General features: G+C 45.5%; 1 protein-coding gene across 7 annotated transcripts in view; it reads left to right on the forward strand.

Annotated features, from left to right (window-relative positions):
• Nucleotides 1-23,692, forward strand: part of LOC135548784 (transcription factor COE1-A) — a 157,964-nt gene that overhangs the window by 130,420 nt on the left and 3,852 nt on the right. For 2 of the 7 annotated variants that reach the window (XM_064978693.1, XM_064978694.1), the window contains exons 11-16: nucleotides 6,329-6,417; nucleotides 17,060-17,125; nucleotides 17,902-18,127; nucleotides 18,231-18,410; nucleotides 20,627-20,821; nucleotides 21,016-21,084. In XM_064978693.1, the coding sequence (XP_064834765.1) occupies nucleotides 6,329-6,417; nucleotides 17,060-17,125; nucleotides 17,902-18,127; nucleotides 18,231-18,410; nucleotides 20,627-20,821; nucleotides 21,016-21,083 (824 nt within the window). In that variant the 3' untranslated portion in view covers nucleotide 21,084. The remainder of the gene's footprint in view (nucleotides 1-6,328; nucleotides 6,418-17,059; nucleotides 17,126-17,901; nucleotides 18,128-18,230; nucleotides 18,411-20,626; nucleotides 20,822-21,015; nucleotides 21,085-23,692) is intronic. The other 5 variants (XM_064978696.1, XM_064978697.1, XM_064978698.1 and 2 more) reach the window with 3 other exon arrangements.

A 23,692-nucleotide genomic window follows, 5' to 3' on the forward strand; every position in this document is an offset into this window, starting at 1 on the left:
TCTGACCCCACTCCTTACCCCCTCCACTCCTCCTCCTCTCCTCCCCACATCAACCTCTTCTCCAGGTCATTATTGTGAAATATGATGAGGCCTGGATCTGCCCTCATGAAATTTCAATGAGCATTGATCTGTGTGATTGCAAGGAATCCTTCACATAGTGGTTTGAGCAGGGGGAGAGGGGGGGGGGTTGTGTTCATTTATTTATTGCTGTTTAGTTTTAGTCGTTTGGATCCGATCTTCTTTGGGGGAGCACTGTCAGAACGCCTGTCCCTATGATTCCATGGCTAGAGAGGCTTTATACACTAGTAGACTGTTGAGAATCCAGTGTTGACAACCAGGGGCATAATCTTGGAGAATTCTCCTGATGACCTCCTTTTTGCTCAAGTTGCACCATTTTGTTGTGATCAACTGTAACGGGCTGCTCTGGTAAACTGTAATGTGTCGTTCTCTGACAGTGGTCGAGTAGGGTTACTAAGAAGTAGCGATGCCATGTTGCATTCTGGCCCTAATTGTATTTTTACCTTTATTTAACTAGTCAGTTAAGAACAAATTCTTATTTTCAATGACGGCCTAGGAACAGTGGGTTAACTGCCTTGTTCAGGGGGAGAACAAGAGATTTTTACCTTGTCAGCTCAGGGATTCGATCTTGCAACCATGCCTACCCTGCCAACCTTAATATAATAAGGTGCTCTAATTCTCCAAGGTCAAACATTAAGTAGACTCCAAGGTCAAACTCCTGTTCATATTGGGTCACTTTCATTTTTCTATTATGACTACAATACATTTTCTGGTCAGTAATTCCACCAATTCCACCAATTCCATTTTAGGGGTTGATTTGGTGCAAACCCGAACTGCCCTGTGTGTTATTTCTGTGTAAAACCACGAGCTAATGCAGCCCATGGAGTAACATAAACCAGCATCTCTTCCCCAAGTCAACACATGTGGTATTAATAAGTGGAAAACAATAAAACAGTTAAAGGAGGGAATTCTCCTGCACTATAAATACTCTCTGTGTGGTTTGAGTTGTTGCACATGCAGAGAGCGCCAGGCAGCAGAGGTACAGGAGGACGGATGGCCACCCAAACTCACTTCTCCATTCTCAACATGTTTATGTGGTCATGTTTCACTAATATGATATATCTATAGTGTTGTGTGTCTATAAACGGTCCATTTCTGAAGACTTGATGGCAGGGTGTTTCCTGATAAGATGTTGTTGGTTGTTTTTCTCTGAACACGATTGCTTTTGTAACCGTTTGAAATCGTTTTTTCGATACGAGACAGATTAGCAACGCCGAATATAACTGGAGCTTTTGACTGCAATTGTCTATGTTTTTATTTTATCTTTATTTAACGAGGCAAGTCAGTTAAGAACAAATTGTTATTTACAATGACGACCAAACCCCGGCCAATTCCTCCCCTAACCCGGACGACTCTGGGGCAATTGTGCGCCGCCCTCTGGGACTCCCAATCACAGCCGGTTGTGATACAGCCGGGATCAAACCCGGGTCTGTAGTGACACGCCACTCGGTCCCCTATGACTGGACTATGATTATAAATTGTGACACATACTTTTGTTGTCAATCCTTATCAAGTGGAATCATTCATTGAAAACAGTGCAGGGCAGAGAATAGGCCTGGTGTAATGGAACCGGAGAGTCATTTTTACATAAACAGTGTATCCGGGCACACACAATGGATGTTTGGTTAGAATCACTGTCAGCTTTTGACCACCTCTCCACTCCATTCATATGAATGGGAACATATGTGCACATTTTAAAGGCTCACGTCCCCTAGAATATGTTTCCTTCTTGGCATACTACCTTGACTCGGCCCCCCTTCCCACACAGATTTAAATGTGTGTGTTCAGTATGATTTCTCAGTGGTGTAAGTGGAGGAAAGGTTAGTTCTTTCCTAAGACAAGACAAACATATTTTGTAACCGATTATTCTTGGGTGCTTGGGAGGTTTTTCTCAGCTCTCGGGGGCTGGCATCAACAGTGAGGGGAAATCATGTTTTTTTTTATGTTGAGCTCAAAATGAATCACCACAAAACATTTCATTTTGTCATGGGGATATTGCTACGGGAGTATTTCGCCCCTCATGTTCATTCATCGAGCTCCAAGTGTCTCCCTTCCTCTCCTCTCCCCCCTTTCCCTGCCCTCTTACCTCCCAGTAAGTGAATATTATCCGCTCTCCTGGTGCAAAGATTGTGCCCAATGTGGAAATCGATAGCAATAAGGGGGAGTAAACAGCGTCTGACATCCACAACTGCGTGGCCGTGTTGACACGCAGAGCAGAGCCCATCCATCTCCATATCAGCCTGTTAATGGAGACCTTACAGGCAGCGGCCTGCCCTACCGCCAGACCTGGCCCCCTCCCCCGCCTCGCTCCCTGGCCTCATCAACCGCCAAACCTCCCTCACCCTCCCTACACCATTCCTCAAACTTGCCGTCCCTCCCTCACCTCCTCATCCATATTCGATTCCTAAGCTTCATCAGGGCCCATCCTCCTCCTCCCCTTACATGACTCCTTGCTACACCCGTCATCTCCCTAACACAACTCTTTATCTGAATATTAATTTAATTCTTCTCCGTTAAATAATAATGTGGAGACTGTCGTGGCTAAATCAATTAGATCAGTCCCTGCAGAGAGAGAGAGAGAGAGAGAGAGAGAGAGAGAGAGAGAGAGGAGAGAGAGAGAGAGAGAGAGAGAGAGAGAGGAGGGGGTTTTCTTTTCTCCTCTACACTGTATTTGGGCTACTCACCTACCCATTCCAGGCAACCTGCCACGATGCACAGACACACACTCCTTTAATTCGCCTTTTGATGAACAATTGAAGCATTGTTGGCTCAAAGAGTCATTATGTTAAATTGAATATGTGCTTGTAGGGATTGAAGGAGGGTAAGAGGGAGAAACAATAGACACAGTCAGAGTATAATATGTGAATGAGACACAGAGCTCTGTTTTAACTCCGGGATGGTTGTTGTTAAAGTGGGCCCGTGTGGTGCCATGTTACCTGGTGCCACTCTTTGTGTGTGTGTGTGTGTGTGTGTGTGTGTGTGTGTGTGTGTGTGTGTGTGTGTGTGTGTGTGTGTGTGTGTGTGTGTGTGTGTGTGTGTGTGTGTGTGTGTGTGTGTGTGTGTTCTATATACCTCTATATGCACTGTATATGGGAGTGTTTTGATGTTGGTGGTCCTTTTTTTTACGAGCTACCGGTCACGATTACATTACAAATACATTATCTGTCAGTATATGTGAATGCCATTCTCTGTACAGATGTGGACACATGCTTTTTAATGGGTCTTTTTGACCATTCTGAGACAAATTGGCTGGCTATATTCTCGTCTCCACTGGTGTGTGTGAGCTCACCACAGACAGACCAATTATGGAACATAATACACTAAGCTGTAACGGACATTTACTGGAACACTCCATGGAAAGCACCGAGCATCACACACCTCACACACCCTTCTAATATCTTGTCTAAACATACCCTCACACCCATCTAATATCTCCTCTATCCATACCCTCCCACCCTTCTAATATATCCTTTATCCATACCCTCCCACCCTTCTAATATCTCCTTTATCCACACCATTACACCCTTCTAATATCTCCTTTATCCATACCATTACACCCTTCTAATATCTCCTTTATCCATACCCTCACACCCTTCTAATATCTCCTTTATCCATACCCTCACACCCTTCTAATATCTCCGTTATCCATACCCTCCCACCCTTCTAATATCTCCTTTATCCATACCCTTACACCCTGCTAATATCTCCTTTATCCATACCCTTCCACCCTTCTAATATCTCCTTTTTCCATACCCTTACACCCTTCTAATATCTCCTTTATCCATACCCTTACACCCTTCTAATATCTCCTTTATCCATACCCTCACACCCTTCTAATATCCCCTTTATCCATACCCTCCCACCCTTCTAATATCTCCTTTATCCATACCCTCACACCCTTCTAATATATCCTTTATCCATACCCTCATACCCTTCTAATATCTCCTCTATCCATAACCTCATACCCTTCTAATATCTCCTTTATCCATACCCTCACACCCTTCTAATATCTCTTTTATCCATACCCTCACACCCTTCTAATATCTCCTTTATCCATACCCTTACACCCTTCTAATATCTCCTTTATCCATACCCTTACACCCTTCTAATATCTCCTTTATCCATACCCTTACACCCTTCTAATATCTCCTTTATCCATACCCTTACACCCTTCTAATATCTCCTTTATCCATACCCTCATACCCTTCTAATATCTCCTCTATCCATACCCTCACACCCTTCTAATATCTCCTTTATCCATACCCTCACACCCTTCTAATATCTTCTTTATCCATACCCTCACACCCTTCTAATATCTCTTTTATCCATACCCTTACACCCTTCTAATATCTCCTTTATCCATACCCTTACACCCTTCTAATATCTCTTTTATCCATACCCTTACACCCTTCTAATATCTCCTTTATCCATACCCTCATACCCTTCTAATATCTCTTTTATCCATACCCTTACACCCTTCTAATATCTCCTTTATCCATACCCTTACACCCTTCTAATATCTCCTTTATCCATACCCTCATACCCTTCTAATATCTCTTTTATCCATACCCTTACACCCTTCTAATATCTCCTTTATCCATACCCTCATAACCTTCTAATATCTCTTTTATCCATACCTTTACACATGCCAAACACTCTTTTTCTCTTCCTCTTTTCCCACCACTCCATTTTCTCCATCTGTGTGTGTGTGTGTGTGTGCGTGCACATGCCTGCGTCCCTGCGTGATTGTGTGCATATAGATAGTATATCCGTGAATGTGGTGAGTCACAGAGATATTGTGTGTGGGTCTCCTAGAGAGCACCAGACATCACCGCATATACTCAGCCAGACCCCTCTCCCCCCAGACCCAGCAGAAGAAAGGGTCATTGTTCCAGTGTCAAAATGCTGCAGGCGTCTTGACAAAGGCCCGGGAGGTTATGATAACAGGAAGAGAAAGCCCCACATCCACAGACTGTGGAGGCCGGGGCTTGGGAACGGGGTTTAGGGATGGCTGGTGTTGGTGGGCGTTCGGCTGTGCAGACAGTATCAGATTCCTGCTGGAATATCTAGCTTTTATTCTGCTCTTTGTTAGAAAATTGGGAATTGTCATTGGTGATGTGGGTTCAGTCCCTGCGGTGAAACTTTGCCACAGACATGATTTGATCCTTTTCAGAATAAATGAGCATTTGTGTCAGTGATAATGTGCAAACTGTTCTGCTTCAGGGGTGAGATTATTCTAGCAACAGGAATAGTCTAACCCTGTTATTCACTTATATTTTGAACCTAAACTATGCCTGTCCATGGTAATAATTATCAAAAATAATTCTGAAGTGAGTATCCTCAACACTTGTCTTCTGTTGGGTGAAATCAGCCTTCAGGTCTGACATTTTTCCTCTCAGAAGTTGAACCTGAGATACTTTTTGTCACATCAAATCCTTTTCTAAGTCTGTGCTGTTGCTGAGTCTCACAGAGCTCTTAAAGGCTCCATTTAGGGCAGATAGAACTCCCTAAAACAATGCTCTGGGGCTGGGCAGCCATCTTGTCTCCCCCTGCCCCCACTCCGCTCCGCCATTCCGGTTCCTCTATCGCTAGTCGCCTGGCTGGCTGTCAGCAGGCATGTAAATATGCCTCTCGCCTCGCTCCCCTCACTGACTGACAGGCTTTTACATCTCTCTCTCTCTTCTGACAGGATAAAGGGTTTATGCCAGTAATTGCAATGCTAAACGTAAAAAGTAAATGTCCTTTAAAATCCCCAGATTACCATACCGTATGTGCTTTTTACACTCACTTTTATAAATACAGGCAATCTAGCTTCATGGGAATGTAAAAGGACTTCCATTAGCCACGATCATATATTTAAATCCCCTTCACTCTACTTCACGCTAGCTCTGTTTTATCTCAAGATTGTTGCTTAAACTAATGAAAAACTCACTTTGAAGCAAATCACAGGCTGGAAAGTGCCTTGGTACCTGTCTGGTTCCTTGATGCGTGTGTTTTACTGATGTATTCAGGGCAGTCACGTTTCTGCTACCTTGTACTTCCACTGGGGACACAACTTCCGAAATGTCCTGGAAATGTACAAAGAACGGCACGATGAATACTGTACGAAGAGTGAACTCAAGGCCATTTGGAGATGATTTTGTGATCGTATGCTCAAATTGTTCTAAGATGATGTTACAGTATTGTAACCCTGTGCTCCTGTGTGTGTGTGTGTGTGTGTGTGTGTGTGTGTGTGTGTGTGTGTCCTCAGCTCTGAATGAGCCCACCATCGACTACGGCTTTCAGCGGCTGCAGAAGGTCATCCCCCGACACCCTGGAGATCCAGAACGCCTTCCAAAGGTACCAGTTACACGACCTGCACCTCTACTATCCAATCAGTCCACAGCCTGTACCCTAACTGTCCAATCAGTCCACAGCCTGTACCCTAACTGTCCAATCAGTCCACAGCCTGTACCCTAACTGTCCAATCAGTCCACACCACTCCATGTCTATATTTCTACACGTTTGAGCATGCTTTCTTAGAAAATCAAAAAGTAGTTTGATTTTAAAATATTCTACCAATACCACTCTCAAATGATTTGAGTCAGCGGCTCTATCTTGCTACTCTTGCCTAGATAACATTTTGTCTTTCACTTGCATCAAGATCCTATAATGTTCTAGATACGGTATTTGATTCATCAGTGAAGCAAAAAAGACTGTTGAGTGAAAATACATGTGTAAACAATTAGGACTAAAGGATCATTTATATTTTTATACAAAGATGTATTAGTTCTATCTACGCAGGCATAGACCAGGTCCTCTCCAGTACGGTGCTCCTGCAGAGTGCAGATGCAGCTGAACCTGAACATACTGTACTGTAGCCTGTTGGGTGGGCAGGGTCACGACCCTGTGTGTTCACCAGCTGTTTGGATCGGCGTCGTTTCTCACTGAAGCGCTTCCAGCGACGCACACTTTTCTGTGACATCAAAGGGAACAGACTCGCGTCTCGGCAGCGGTGGAGTCCTTGTCATCTCTGATGTCATCGACGACACACAGACTCCTGCACGTGTTAACGATCTCACGTGTCCCCGGGCGAACGCGCTTAGTCCAAGGGCAGTTGACATCACTGCTGTGGAAGTGCACACCACTTTCTGTTACAGTTAGCATTGCCTAAAAGTGGTGCAAAAGCAAAGGACCACACTCCTTTACACTCCTTCACCAGCAAAGTGTGTGTGTGTGTGTTCATGTGTGCACGCTATGTGTGTGCGTACATGGACGAGTGTATAACTTGTGTGTGTGCATGTTGCGCTCTGCGAGCCACAGAAAAGCAGGGTGTAAATTGATCCTTTGGGAGTAATAAATATACAGCACTTTATCTTGTTTTCTGTGCCTCATACCCTGGAGCCCTGCTGGAACAACAGCACTTAATAGAGTAAGAGGAAGGTAATTAGGAGCAGTATGGCTGTGTGCCCCACTCCACCCTGCTCCTCGCCCCGCTCCTGTACTGTACCTAGAGTAGGCTCAGACTTCTAGCCCAGTCTCCTAGCTCACACACGCTCCACACGCTCTAAAAGCGCAGGAAAAAGTTTGTGCATATACGCTGACGACGTTTCTGTTCGTTTTGGCCTTCGGGAAGGTGTTTTTTTTCCAGCAGTTCGTGCACCATTGTTTTTTTTCTTTAGGCGAGTTGAAGTCGGTAGCCGAAGACTACGGCCCTTTGTCAGTGTTTGGTCAACAGTAAGGATTCTAAAATGAAGTGTTTGTTGTCCTTCAGCGAGAGACGAATCGTTTTCATGCACATTTTGTTCACTTGAGAAATACTGCACCAAGCATCTTAGTTAGATGTCAAATTGTGCGACTACGATATCCTGTGCAAAACTTCAAACAGTCCTATTGCTGGTTTTATCTTGTTCAGTTCAGAACTCCCCTTACCTGGTTGTCTATGGCTTAATTTAAAGGAAAACCAGAGGACAACCAGCAGTTCCAGCTGAACTGAAGCAGAACTTAAATACAGTGGTGTCAAAGTCATTCCACAGAGGGTCTAGTTTCTGCTGGTTTTTGTTTTTTCCTTTCAATTAAGACAACCAGGTGAGGGGAGTTCCTTACTAACCGGTGACCTTAATTCCTCAATCAAGTACAAGGCTGGAGTGAAAACCCACAGACACTCAGCCCTCCATGAAATGAGTTTGAAAGGAAAATGTATTGATTGCGTATGTCTTCACACCCCACAGTTAATACTTGGCGAAAGCACCTTTGGCAGCCTTTTTGTTTTGTATTTTTTATTAATTTGGGAAATGTTCTATAATTTTTTTGTACACTTTAGAATTGTGTAATAGTAGTATTAGTACGTTAGTAGAATTTTAAAAACATCGAATCCATTTTGAGACTGTAGACCAGGGTTCCCCAATAAGATGCACTATTAGATGCACTATTGTAAAGTGGCTGTTCCACTGGATGTCAGAAGGTGAATTCACCAATTTGTAAGTCGCTCTGGATAATAGCGTCTGCTAAATGACTTAAATGTAAATGTATGTAATGTAAAATCCATTTTAAGGCAACAAAATGCGAATACTATTAATAATGCTAAATATATGCTAATATATGCATAATTAGATAATTATCCATATAGAAAATAGATATTGAAAATTCACGTTTTTGATATAAAAAATGTAATTATCGATATTTCGAACAATTATATAAAACATGTTATATTGATATTTTGATATCGATGATATCGATTCCATTTTTTACATAGAAATTCTAATTATTGATATAAAACAAAATAATGTTTAAAAAATGTTATATCACAAAATAATATTAATATATGTTAAAACGGCTTTCCACACACACACACACACACACACACACACACACACACACACACACACACACACACACACACACACACACACACACACACACACACACACACACACACACACACACACTGCACACGTCATTAGTTCACATTAACCTCACATGTAGAGCAGCACCAGCCGTGTAATAGGCAAACAGACAGCTATTGTAGCCATTGCTCCATACCAAACGCCTTCCACTCACTCACACTCCCAGCACTTTTATCCCCATTAGATGCAGACCAGTGCACTGTCATGCCCAATGAGGCTGGTTTGATTTGTAAAAAATCGGACACATGGACATGGAGATTGACACGGTCATTTTCACTGCCTTTGCTGATCTCTTTTTTTTGATTGAAGTGAGGAAAATCAGCATGGAGTTCCAGTACGTCACATTTTAAATACATTCTCCAACATAACGTGTTAATCAGTGAGAGGAGACATCTAGCAGGAAATGATGTCATACCCAATGACTGACCGATGTTGATGATGCGATGATGTCATCAGGCAGTGGGAGTGTTCTACTTCCTGGAAAGGATGAGTCAGAGGGCGGATGGGCCAGTGACTCACCTTCTTTTCGACCCCCGTACCCCCCCCCCCTCTTATGTGGTTATCTGTGTTAGTACTGACCACCACGCCGTCCCCTATACCACCCCCGCTACCCAGCCTGGCTGCAGCTGGCCTGGGGAGGACAGATCTGATAAACCTCTATAGGTGTTGATGGTGACGCAGCCAGTTGGTGTTGTCGGCTCTGCTGTCTAGTCCTGCTCAGCAAGGCAGAGCCGGCGCCTCCAAGAGTATTTTAGAATGCTCGACATTCTCTTGGTCCAGGCCAGAAGCAAGTACTGTCAAATCTGGAGTTCAGTAGCCATATCTTGATGAGACTGGATTGTCAAGGGCTTCGTGTCTGAGATGAGGAGGACCTCTATTGGATAAGGTCATGTCGCTACTGACCGTGTGTGCTTCAGATGGAGAGTGTGCTACTTAGTAAGCAATATCCAATCCATTACTTTAAAGCCTTTTGAGACTGTAGACCAGGGTTCCCCAATAGGCAGCCCAAGGGGCTAAATTCAGCCTGCGGGTGATTTTATTTGCCCCCCCCCAGTTCTCTGAGAATTTTTTTATTTTTTTAATTGAACTTTTTTGGGGGGGTTGATTATTTTAGTTGTAAGACATAAAAGACTGTAAAATTATTTTAATTCAGAAATTTGTTCCCAAGTATTCCCATGCATTAATAGAGAGTCATCGGCCTGTGTGATTGTACCCAAATGTAATCAAGGTTTGAAATAATTACGTTTTCTCTTATACTATATCTATCTGTTCGGGATTCTTGCAGTCAATTTCCAGTGTAAAAATGATTTATAATTATGCCCCCCCCCCCCCGACAATCCGCTAAAGGAAAAATCGTCCCACGGCTGAATGTAATTATGGACCCCTGCTGTAGGCCATCAGCGTTGAGCTGAGTGGGTTATAGTCAGGTCATGAGGTCCTCTGTCACCCACATGCCCCCTTCGCTCCCTCCCTCAACATCCTCCTAACAGTTGAGAAAAACAACCCTGTGCCCTGAGAGAGAGAGAGGGAGGCCTCATGGAGGAAAACATCCACTCTTCTTATACCTTGTATTAGCCTGAGCAGGTGCCATACAACCCTAGGGATGTCAAGCTAAACGTGTGTCTGTGTGTTTATGCATGTGCACACAGGCACACACGTGTGCAAAAGATACACCGGTCCTGGACTATAAATGGGCATTCTGAAACAATAGGCTCACAGGATACAAGAACGCGTTGCCTGTCCTTCATTCCTCTGTCTCTAGCACGCTGTCTCCAATATCTCCAATACACGTACAGACAGTCACATCTCCCTTCTCACATTGTTATCCGCAGGCTCAACACTCCATGGTTTACAATGTATGGGACAGCAATCTATGGGTGCGTGAGAGCGCGTGTGTCTGTGTGCGCAGTGTGCGTGCGTGTGTGTATATGCGTGGGGGGGGGGGGTGCTGGTGCTGTTTAAGTGTGCAGGCAGCCAGAGGTGATCCATCATGGTGCAGTCGGCAGCTTGCCCTCCAGCGGGGCAGCCGATCGAAGCCTCCGCTCCCTGGACTGTATTATTGTTCCGCTAAGAGTAATTGAGTCACAGTAAAGGGGAAGACACACCAGTGTTTGTGATAGTGTGACCGCGTGTGATACCATGATTATGCGTGTGGGCATAAGAAGGGGTTGAGGTGGGGTGGGGTAATCATCCCCCACGCATTAGACGTCTTTACTATAACGTCTTGTGAAGTGTTTGGACATGGGCGGCCAACGGGAAGTGTGTAGGTCATTTCTTTCCCAGCAGCCTCTCTGGCTGGCTGGCTGACTGGCACAGTGGCCTCCCCCTCCTCTCCTCTCTGCTGATATCACCAGCTTGGCTGCTCATCTCTGCCCTATCGATCTCCTCCTTTATTGAGGTAATAACTGTCTGTTGACGGCACTCCTTTCAACTGCTGAACTCAATCTCCCAGGGTGGAGGAGGGAGAGAGAGGGAGCGGAGGGGAGAGAGAGGGAGAACGAGAGAAAGGTAGAAATAGAAAAGGAGAGAGAGTAAGAGAGAGGAAGAGAGAGTGAGAGAGAGAGTAAGAGAGCGAGAAAGAAAGAGAGAAAGAAAGAAAGAAAACAATTGAAGAAGTGACAACATCCCTCTATCCAGTCTAGAAGAATGGTCTGAGTTGATAACACATCAGGCCTGGGATCAGACTGGAACCGATAATAGACAAGCTCCAGTGGATATCATTGACATTCATTTGGATCGTCACAGCAGATTTTCTAGCCTAGGTGAACAGGGAGGGAGTGATCGGGAGCAAGCGTGTGTGTGTGTGTGTGTGTGTGTGTGTGTGTGTGTGTGTGTGTGTGTGTGTGTGTGTGTGTGTGTGTGTGTGTGTGTGTGTCGAGTGCACATATAGAGCCAGGTCGCCTGGCTGCCCGACGGGAGCACATGGGTGGAGGGCAACAGACAGACAGACAGGCGGGCAGGGACAGACGGAGTAGTGGGCCGTGTGAAGGGATTAGGACGGGAGAGCAGAAGCTCTAATTGTTCAGTGAACATTCACACCACTACAGAGAAGACGGAGGCTGCCTTTAGACTGACCCCCTTGGCATGCGTTCAACAAGGACAATCTGGGGCCGCCAGGAATGAACTATTCCCCAGCAACAACCTCCATCCGTCCCCTCAACATGTTGTTGTTTGTTCCGTAGCTCGCCCTCGTATCAGATATACGTGTATGCAGTATACACGCCATTCGTTTGCGCGAAAAAAAGCTAACTGTCTGTATTCCACACGGCAAGGTAGCATAGATCAACCGAACACACTGTGAGACCAGTCATAGCAGTAGCCACACAAGCCCCTCTCTCTCTTCCTATTTCCTTCTCTCTCTCTCTCTCTCTCTCTCTCTCTCTCTCTCTCTCTCTCTCTCTCTCTCTCTCTCTCTCTCTCTCTTCCTCTCCAAGGCGGGCTCAAAACAAACTGTAAGAAAGTCGTTGATTGTCAGACGTATCTATCTGCCATAGGTTGCTGAGAGCTGCTGAAGCTTGTGGAAGTCAAAGTTTCATGGCGTTCCACTTGTCATGACTGGATGGGCTTGAATGTTGATACCAGAGTAGAACAACTTATTTCTATGGACTGAGATGGAAAAGGGGAATGTGCTGTACAATATTAGAGTCATACAGTGAAGATACAATATCAACCTTTAGTATTTTATATTTAACTAGGAAAGTCAGTTGAGAACACATTCTTATTTACAATGACGGCCTACTGGGGAACAGTGGGTTAACTGCCTTGTTCAGGGGCAGAACGAAAGATTTTTATCTTGTCAACTCAGGGATTCGATCCAGCAACCTTTCGGTGACTGGTCCAACACTCGAACCACTAAGCTACCTGCTGCCCCAATATACAATATTGGACATTTCTCCAGTGGTCATTGAGTCACGCAGAGATGACATCATACTGTGTCGTCTCACCAACTACTATCGTAAACGAAGTCCCAGCAGCCTGCTGCATTAGAGAGAGGAGTTAGGGGTCCGTGGGAGCAGGGGGGAGCAGGGGCTGGGCAGCGAGAGGATGACATCATCATTTTGGTCTCTCTGTTCAAGACGAACGACTCTGACCCTGCTTGTATTATGGCTCTGGTAGAACATTAGGAGATGATACAATTGCAAATGAACAAGCTCAGGGATAAATGTGTCATGTATTTGCTGGCCTGGCTTGCGTGTGAATGTGTTCTTTGCGTGTTGCCTTTACATCTAGATATGACCCAAGTGTTTCTTTCCCACCATTTCCTCTCCCTAATGTATGGTGATCACATTAGGAGCTATCATCATTTACCCAGTAAAAGCCTGTCTGATAGAGCGCAGGCACTTCCTCCTGAGAGAGAGAGAGAGAGAGAGAGAGAGAGAGAGAGGGAGAGACAGGCAGACAGACAGACAGACAGACAGACAGACAGACAGACAGACAGACAGACAGACAGACAGACAGACAGACAGACAGAGACAAAGAGAGAGGGAACGAGAAAGAGAAAGAGAGAGTGTCGCTCGGTCATCTCGAGAGAGAGAGAGGTCCTATTGCAGGAAGACAGTCAGCTAGCACATGGATCACACACACACACATACATATACACACACACACACACACACACACACACACACACACACACACACACACACACACACACACACACACACACACACACACACACACACACACACACACACACACACACACACACACACACACACACACACACACACACACACACACACACAGTATTGTTACTACAGTTTAGTGTGAAGAACAATGGTGAAATAAATAATTCTAGTAAGTACATCTAGTCATAAACAGACTGTAGTATAAAGGGTGAGAGCCGTAGAACCTTAGCTATTTTATATGAAGTGTGTTCTGGGTTTGTGAAGCAGCAAGACAGGAGTCCATGTTCGGTTAATTATGGTGCTGACCAGCCGGAGGATCGGGTTGCTTTCCTGTTTATCGCTGGGCGCCTGCGTTTACTGTAACCCAGGAGGAAATGGATTCGGGTTACACAAACCAGGCCAATGGATCATGCTGATCATGCTGATCATGCTGATGTCACTATCTATCTATCTATCTATCTATCTATCTATCTGTCTGTCTGTCTGTCTGTCTGGCTGGCTGGCTGGCTGGCTGGCTGGCTGGCTGTCTGTCTGTCGTATCATGCATATATATATATATTGATCACGGCGGAGACAGGATGAGATGGAGAGGTTAGGGTTTAGACAGAGAGAGCAGAGCGTGTTGGAGGATAGAGAAAAGTTCCGGGGGTCATGAGGAGAGGGGAACAGCTCAGGAGCGAGGTGTGTGCGGTGTTTGTGTCTCAGCCTGCGTCCTCTGTGATTTATCCTTGGTGTTTGTGTTCACCCAGTAATGTGTGTGATCTGAGTTTCCCCTCGTCTCTCTCATCTCCATCTGATGGAAGGCTTCCCTTGTCCCACATGTCCCTCCATAGCTCTCTGGGGCCAGGGGCTGGAGCCACACAGAGAGACGACAAGACCAAAGAAACACACTCTCCTCCATCTCTCTGTACTCTCTCTATATTCTCCCCGGACCCCCGTGTCTCTCCATCCCTCCATCTCTCTGGGGCTGTGGGAGGCTGGGAGGCGGGCGCAGTGTGGAGTGGTCTCTCTTCCCTCCCCCAGTCCTCCCCCGGCCCACAGAGCCAGTAATGAGAGGTTAACACAGTGGCAGCGCTGCCATAATTGAGTGAATTTAGCACCTTGGACAGCGCACTAAAACTCCTTATTGCTTTCCTGACCTCCTCATCATGTTCTGTCTGTATGGTCCCCGGGTTTGAGAGGCAATATGTTCCAGCGCTGCACACACACACACACACACACACACACACACACATTCACACACAGACAGACACACACGCCTACACAGCTTCACCCACACGCCTACACACACATGCTGCAGGGCGTGTTCACAGCAGAGGTTAACACCGGGAACGGGAGAGCAATTTTCTGCTTGTCGCTCCGCAGCCTCGCGCTGTGGGCCCAGCACATTAACTTTTAAAAAGGACCCTTCACACACAGGTGTCTGCTTAAACAGGGGGGAGGGGGGGGGGGGCATAGGAAGGAGAATAGGATGAATGCAAAGATGAAAACAGATTCATCTGTTTAGGGTAGAGTGGTGTTTCTGTACAGTTAATATGGGAGCTCCTATGCATTATAATGTCATATTATAAACTGAGTGGTTCGAACCCTGAATGCTGATTGGCTGACAGCCGTGGTATATCAGACCGTATACCACGGGTATGACAAAATGTTTATTTTTACGGCTCTAATAAGGCACCTTGGGGGTTTGTGGTATATGGCTAATATACCACGGCTAGGGGCTGTATCCAGGCACTCCACATTGCGTCGCGCGAAAGAACAGTCCTTAGCCGTGGTATATTGGCCATATACCACACCCACCTCGTGCCTTATAGCTTAATTGACAGTTGTTGTCTTTGGTTTCACCTTTCCATTGTTTAACACCAGTTAAGCAGCAGCAGTTTCTATATATTTATTATTTTCTGTTTTGTAGAATAAAAGAGATGACATCACAACTAATGAAATAACACACATGGTATCATGTAGGAACCCCCCAAAAAGTGATAAACATAGTTAAACATAAGGGTTTTTCATAGTTGCGATGTCTTGAATGAGTAGGTGTGTCCAAACTTTTGACTGGTACTGAATGCCTGAATTCGCAGTTGTAAGTAGAAGTTGTGTAACTGAACGTTATGTCTGAGAATAATTGTACACAAAAATATTAGGATCTAGGGTAGCCAAAAGGAAATGAGTCTATAGCAAAGCCTTCATGTGATTTTCAGACCGTCAGAGTGGTCTGAATTTCTATCTTTTCTGGACCTGGCATGTCAGAACGTAGACACGTTAAAAAAAAAACAACGCTTCCTTTAGGAAATCATTTTTAATTCAAAAAATAAAAAAACTTGACAACACATAATATGCTTTTAAGACAACAAGAAAAACAACTTATTTAACAAAACAAGTCGAAATGACAGAGAAATGAATGCAATTATTGTTGTTGGTGTCCCTGGGGGGCTGCGTCTTAGATTGGAGATAAGAGTGAAGATCCCTAGGCAGCCGTAAAGCGTTTGATGAGTTGGAGAGGAGGGAGTCTAGTGCTTATGAGAAACAACAGCCAACAGGATACATACAGCAATATTTCACACAGTTGGCATAGCTTGGCTCAGGATACTCCCCCACCCCCCTGGATGAAACGAGGGAATGATTCACTTGAAGAATTGTTTCTCGTTAACAAAAATGCCTTTGTGTTGACGACTGTTGTCTAATTGCCATGGAAATGTGTTCTGAGAAAGAAGTGTCTTTGCTAAAATAAAATAAATCCCAACACCAATGAATAGTGTATGAAGAAGTGCTTAGTGACCTTTACACACAGATTGCATTGTCTTTCTCCAATAGAAAACAGATGTAGAGGGAGCGCAATACTGGTGCTATTCTCTCTCTCTCTCTCTCTCTGTCATAATCTGAACAATTGAACAGGCTTCTCTGTACAGTATTTTACCATGTGTTAGTCTTGAATTGTGTTAGTTTGTTGGCTATGGTACTCACTAAAAGGAATTGTTCAAGGTATTCCAGGAAAATACCAAATTGCATGTTGCACTGTAAAAGAGCCAGGACAGAGGTGAAAGTTGAAGGTTTTACAGTAGATGACACAACCACAAATCTGAGGTCTTTCAATGCTTATAGCTGAACAAAAATGTATTTCTACACCATCTCACCCTCTCTCTCTCTCTCTCTCTCTCTCCAATTCTTTCTTTCTCTTTCTCTTCCTCTTTCCTTGCCCCCCCTCTCTCTCTCCCTCTCTTTCTCTCTCTCTCTCCCTGTCCCTCTCTCTCTCTCTCTCTCTCTCTCCCTCTCCCTGTCCCACTCTCTCTCTCTCTCTCTCTCTCTCTCTCTCTCTCTCGCTCTCTCTCTCTCTCTCTCTCCCTCTGTCTCTCTCTCTCTCTCTCTCTGTCTCTCCCTCTCTCCCTGTCCCACTCTCTCTGTCTGTCTCTTTCTCTCTCACTCTCTCACTCTCTCTCTCCCTGTTCCTCTCTCTCTCTCTGTCTACAGGAGGTGATTCTGAAGAGGGCAGCAGACCTTGTGGAGGCTTTGTATGGGATGCCCCACAACAACCAGGTGAGGTTCAGACAGACAAACGCCACCTCACTCTAAGGTCTGCTCTCCCTCTGTCCCCTCCACATCCTGCCACATCGCCTGCATCCGCGTTGACGCCAGTTATTCACCATTATTAATTCATCTCCGGTGGTTAATAACATGCCTGATCAAATATTCATCAAATACTTACAAGACATGTCCACATTAATTATTCCCACTATTACTAATATATTGCCACTTTGTGAAAATAGTGATTACACATTAAACATACAGGAAGTCATTTGTAAGCTACTTAGTGTCATCCTGTCTAGACGAGGGGAGGGCTGTAACGGTAATATATGGGGGAAATGACGTGTTGACTAATGCTCGCAGGTACGGCACCGTTACAGTGGTACTAATGTGAACACTGCTTGAATTGGTGTTGTTAATGTTAGCAGTCCTTTAACTGTCACCAATGTTGTTCATGTGAATTCTACTTTAACTGATAGCAATGTTGTTCATGTGAATGCTACTTTAACTGATAGCAATGTTGTTCATGTGAATGCTACTTTAACTGATACCAATGTTGTTCATGTGAATGCTACTTTAACTGATGCCAATGTTGTTCATGTGAATGCTACTTTAACTGATACCAATGTTGTTAATGTGAATGCTACTTTAACTGATACCAATGGTGGTCATGTGAATGCTACTTTAACTGATAGCAATGTTGTTTACATGAAAGCTACGGTTTTATTTGTCAGCGCTCCTCTACCAGTATATGTGAACGCTCGTCTAACTGTGTTCTCCTGTGGCAGGAGATTATTCTGAAGCGGGCGGCGGACATAGCAGAGGCTCTCTACAATGTTCCCAGGAACCACAACCAACTGAGCGGCCTGGGCAACAGCTCCGTCCACGCAGGCATGATGGGGGTCAACTCCTTCCCTGGCCAGCTGGCCGTCAATGTGTCCGAGTCCTCCCAGGGAGCCAATCAGGGTGAGGGGGCGGGTCGATACGGGTGTGGCGCTATCGTCATAGAAACCGGTAACTGAAAAGCAATGTGTGAAGTTAAATTTTTACGTCTTTCTTTGGTTGAACAAGGTGACTGAGCTGTCTTTGTTCTGTCTCTGTCGGTCTGTCTGTGTAGGTTTCAGTCGGAACACGAGCAGCGTGTCTCCACATGGCTATGTGCCCAGCTCCACCCCCCAGCAGACTAACTACAGCTCTGTGACCACCAGCATGAACGGCTACGGCAACACTGTCATGTCCAACCTGGGAGGATCCCCCAGCTTCCTCAACGGCAGCGCTGCCAACTCGCCCTACGCCAGTGAGTCCCACTCTAGCTCTTCTACTCACCCACACCCAGCTCACAGCCGCCTTCACCCACCTCCATCCATCCAGTCAGCCGACCCACCCACACCCAGCTCACAGCCGCCTTCACCCACCTCCATCCATCCGGTCAGCCGACCCACCCACACCCAGCTCTCACACTCACCCACCCACACCCAGCTCACCCACATTATCACTCACAATTCACTGCAGAGCTCGCCCTATTGACCTGACTGCTGCTGTAAATGCATGAAACCCCCCATTCCTCCCTGGGACTCTAATTTAATCCAGTGGTGTGTGTGTCTGTCTGAAGAGCTGTACAGTATGGGTTCTGGTCTGTAGTCCAGTGGTCTGTCTGAAGAGCTGTACAGTATGGGTTCTGGTCTGTAGTCCAGTGGTCTGTCTGAAAAGCTGTACAGTATGGGTTCTGGTCTGTAGTCCAGTGGTCTGTCTGAAGAGCTGTACAGTATGGGTTCTGGTCTGTAGTCCAGTGGTCTGTCTGAAGAGCTGTACAGTATGGGTTCTGGTCTGTAGTCCAGTGGTCTGTCTGAAGAGCTGTACAGTATGGGTTCTGGTCTGTAGTCCAGTGGTCTGTCTGAAGAGCTGTACAGTATGGGTTCTGGTCTGTAGTCCAGTGGTCTGTCTGAAGAGCTGTACAGTATGGGTTCTGGTCTGTAGTCCAGTGGTCTGTCTAAAGAGCTGTACAGTATGGGTTCTGGTCTGTAGTCCAGTGGTCTGTCTGAAGAGCTGTACAGTATGGGTTCTGGTCTGTAGTCCAGTGGTCTGTCTGAAGAGCTGTACAGTATGGGTTCTGGTCTGTAGTCCAGTGGTCTGCCTAAGGGGCTGCACATTACTATACAGAGTTCTAGTCTTTGAGGAGTGATGAGAGGAGTGGGAGTTTTCTCTCCCCATTTGTTTGTTTATGAGACAGCGGTGCGTGTGACAGTGAAGCCTTCAGATCTATGGCTATTTCCCTATGGGGCTTTCTGCCTGGCAGTCTCCCAGCAATGGAGCCTGTCTTGAACAACTCTTTAAAACCAGTCCTATCCTCTAATCCTCTTTCATCTGACAGTCATACTTCCACACTGTTGTTGTTCTTCTGCTAATTCTTAATTGACTACCCTTTTCCAATTAGGAAAACACAGAGGGAGAGGGTTAGAGAGAGAGGCAGAAAGAGAAATGGGTGCTTGTTTTTTTGGGGGGGGGGTCTAATGATAGCGGGAGGAGGGAGGGTGGGTGCCAGTTGCAAAGGCTTGTGTTTGAGGACAGTTTGGCATGGATCTAAGAACCGACACCCGCAGATTTCTTTCAGGGAGAGGAATCAACACTGCGATATCGACTAGCTATATGAGACTAAGAGCACTCAATAGTTAGGAGGTGTAACCATGCTGGAATGTTCTGGCTTGTGGAGGACTGCCGGCCTCTCTCCTTAGCAATGTGTGTCCTTCCATCGGATTGCCCTGAAATTAGATTGAGAGCCACTGTGGTATTGCCTGTTTGCAATGCCTGACTGGCCGTATCACAGCTCCTTTCTAGGCCGGCCACAGAATTAAAGACTGTTAATTAAATCAATAAACTAATTGGAGGGGTAACAATTCAATTTCACCACTTTGGTCCCCAGGATGTTAACAAGTATTTTAAAAGGTTGGCTGACTCCATTAGACACTTCCAATCAATCCACAAGCCTGGGCTCTGTGCTTCCAATTTTCATTAATTGATTAGTTAGGACTTGATAAATGGATTGTGCCATTGTTACAAGGTTCTGCTTGGATGGAGCTATAAACCTATTTAAATGGTGCAATAACAAGAATCACTTCCAATGAAGTGTAACCAGTAGGAAAAACATTAAAGAGCAATGAATGTTGAATTCAAATGGTTGTCTAAGTGTGCTAACATTGAATTGTTAACTGCCTAGGAGACCACTGCTAGGTGGATTGGGAAAATACTTGATCAATAGCTATTAATTTGTTAGAATGAACTTGAATATAAATTCCTCTCGTTTGAGACTCCCTCGCATACTTATGGAGTTGTATTTTCTCTTGTGTACTCGATAAGTTCTAAACCCCACATGGTGAAATTAACCTCTTGCTATGCCCCTTCTCTCTCTGTCTTTGTCTGTCTGTCTCTCTCTTTCTCTCTCCTTCTCCCTTTCCTCTCTCCTCCCCCTCCCCCATCTCTCTCTCCCTCTCTCCCTCCCTCCCCCCATCCCTTCAGTCGTTCCCTCCAGCCCCAACATGGCGTCCTCCACCAGCCTGCCCTCTAACTGTAGCAGCTCTTCTGGGATCTTTTCCTTCTCCCCTGCCAACATGGTGTCGGCCGTCAAGCAGAAGAGCGCCTTCGCTCCCGTGGTGCGACCCCAGACCTCACCCCCGCCCACCTGCACCAGCACCAATGGCAACGGTCTCCAAGGTGAGCCCCTCACCCAGTCGAGACATTGTGTTCTTTCCGGGCCAGTCCGTGACGCTCTCTAACCAACCTCTCCGTCCCCAATATCCCCTGTCATTCCTCCTCCTCCCATCCTCTAACACATTGTTTTCTCTTTCTCTCCTCCCCTCTCCTCTCCTTCCCTATCTTCCCCTCTTTCTTTGCGCTCCCTCCCTCAGATCAGTCTTTTGTGGACTCTAGCAAGTACTCCACAGCCAGCTCGCTGCAGGGCCTGGCCTTCTCCTGAAGTATGTTACTCTCTCTTGCATGCACCCATCCACCCCTCTACTCCTCTACCTCATTAACCATCCATCTATCCATCCATCCACTCCTCCATCCATCCATCTACCCATCCATTCACCCATTACATGAACATTAACCATCCTCATACTGCAGCTGTATATGTTGAGGAAAGAGAGGATGAGAGGATGTCTCTCATTTTGCTCTGTACTTTTGTTTATCCAAGGGCATTTGGCAGAGTCGGCATATTACTCACAAGTTTGTCCTTTTTTATTTGGTTTGAATGTTTTTGTGGTTGTCCCTAGCTTCCTGTGTGTGAATGGGGAGCAAGGGTAAGGATGTTTGGGGAGAGGGCAGGGCAGGATGTAGCTGTGTGGGTGTGGGAATACAGAGCCGACAGGACACACTGCTGTCTTCAACAGACCTCATACATAGATACAGGAAGTATCTTCCCGAGCGCAACATCAGTTGCGGAGACCCATAGGGCCCATAGGACCCATAGGGCCCATAGGACCCATAGGGCCCTGCAGGGCTGCAAGCATAAAGGTGAAATAAATAAAAAAGCATCGAGCAACAACCTTACTGTAACACAATGCGAATAGATATCTCACCATTTACATGAACCTTTTGTTTATTAAATAATCCATCCAAGCCATGAGTGGATAATCAGTACAGGAGGATTGTGTTGGAGAAGATCTGTTTAACCATAGCGTACATAGTGTTATGCTATGATAAGAGATCCACCAGCCTACCAGGAGCTGAGACACCAGGAGTACAACCTCATTGCTTCAATAGCCTGTAGTGTAGTGTACTTATCAGAAGCTGAGACACCAGGAGTCAACCCCATTTCTTCAGCAGCCTGTAGTGTAGTGTAGTGTAGTGTAGTGTACATATCAAAAGCGGGGACACCAGGAATACAACCTAATTTCTTCAACAGCCTGTAATGTAGTGTCCCTAGCAGGAGCTGAGACACCAGGAGTAGAACCTCATTGCTTCAACAGCCTGTAGTGTAGTGTAGTGTAGTGTAGTGGAGTGGAGTGGAGTGGAGTGGATTGGAGTGGAGTGTACTTACCAGGAGCTGGGACACCAGGAGTACAACCTAATTTCTTCTCTATATCCTGTAGTGTAGTGTAGTGTAGTGTAGTGTAGTGTAGTGTAGTGTAGTGTAGTGTAGTGTAGTGTACTTACACAGAGTCTCTCTTGCTCTCTTTCTGCCGTTTGTCAGACAGGCTCTTCTCTCTGATAAAACCCTCCCACTATGCTGGGAAATGATCAACAATGACAGCTGTTGGGCTCTGTTGACAATCGATACTGTCGCTATTTCCATTGACATACACACACCGACAGCGTGCGTGTGTGTGTGTGCTTGCATGCCTGTGTGTGTGTGTGTTACACTATGGCAGATCAAAGCAGAGTTGAGGCACTGTCATATACTATGTTCTGTCAGCGAGAAGCGGTATCTAAATCCAAGCTCCTTCTCTCCCAGTTCTGTGTCAGTTGTGTGTCACAATATGACACAACTGACACGGAAGTGCCAGAAAATACCACCTGCTGCCATGGTTTCTCTGCAGTCAAGCGCATTATCAGCAGGATTTGCTGAGAAGTATTATGCTTTCCATGTAAATCAGATTGTTCTAAGATTAGTAAACCAACTCTGCACTCTTCGAAAAAAAGCGTTCCAAAAGGGTTCTCTGGCGATCCCCATAGGAGAACCCGCTTTGGTTCCTGGTAGAACCCTTTTGTGTTCCATGTAGAATCCTCCGTAAAAGGACTTACTGTGTTTTATTGAATGAGCTTACACATGGTGTGTGTGTGTGTGTGTGTGTGTGTGTGTGTGTGTGTGTGTGTGTGTGTGTGTGTGTGTGTGTGTGTGTGTGTGTGTGTGTGTGTGTGTGTGTGTGTGTGTGTGTGTGCACGTGACTGTTTCTGCCTCTCTTGATTCCATCAGCAGTAGTTTGAGAGCACAACGCCTGCAGAAAAACACCCAGCGTCCTCTTTTGTGTTTGTCAGCAGTTGTAGAACTACCGTCAAGTTAAATTTGCAGCAATAAGCATTTCTCCCCCACTTTAAGGAACATAGCTTAGAGGACCTCCTCCGTCCTGTCCCACTACACTGGATACGTTAGGCCATGTTATACTCCACTCATGGCATAACCACATCTTATCATTCCCTTACCATGCATCAAATACAATCCCTATCCCTGGGAATGATTGAAGATGATGGAGTTTCTTGTTTGTTCTAGTCTAAAATGTATTACATATATATAAATATATATATATATACATATATACATATATATATACACACATATATATATATATATAGTAGATACATACAAGATGTTGAATGACTTTCAACCCCTCCCAGCCATGTGTAGTATAGCGTTGTGTAGTATTGTGCCTGGCATGTCGTCACTGCACTGCGTTCTGTAGTCACACTTGGTCTGATTTGGAGCTCTCATTAAGCATAGCTCTGTTCCTCACATGTTGACACGGATCCCCATGCAGCCGTTTGAAGCTGCCGGGGATGATGCAATACGTCACAAACACAATGAGCCTCAGCGCATGCAAACAATTAAGAGGCAGTTTTTTTGACAGCACTAATCAAGCGTTTCAA

The sequence above is a fragment of the Oncorhynchus masou genome, chromosome 11 (assembly GCF_036934945.1).
Source record: "Oncorhynchus masou masou isolate Uvic2021 chromosome 11, UVic_Omas_1.1, whole genome shotgun sequence".
Classification (NCBI taxonomy): Eukaryota; Metazoa; Chordata; class Actinopteri; order Salmoniformes; family Salmonidae; genus Oncorhynchus; species Oncorhynchus masou.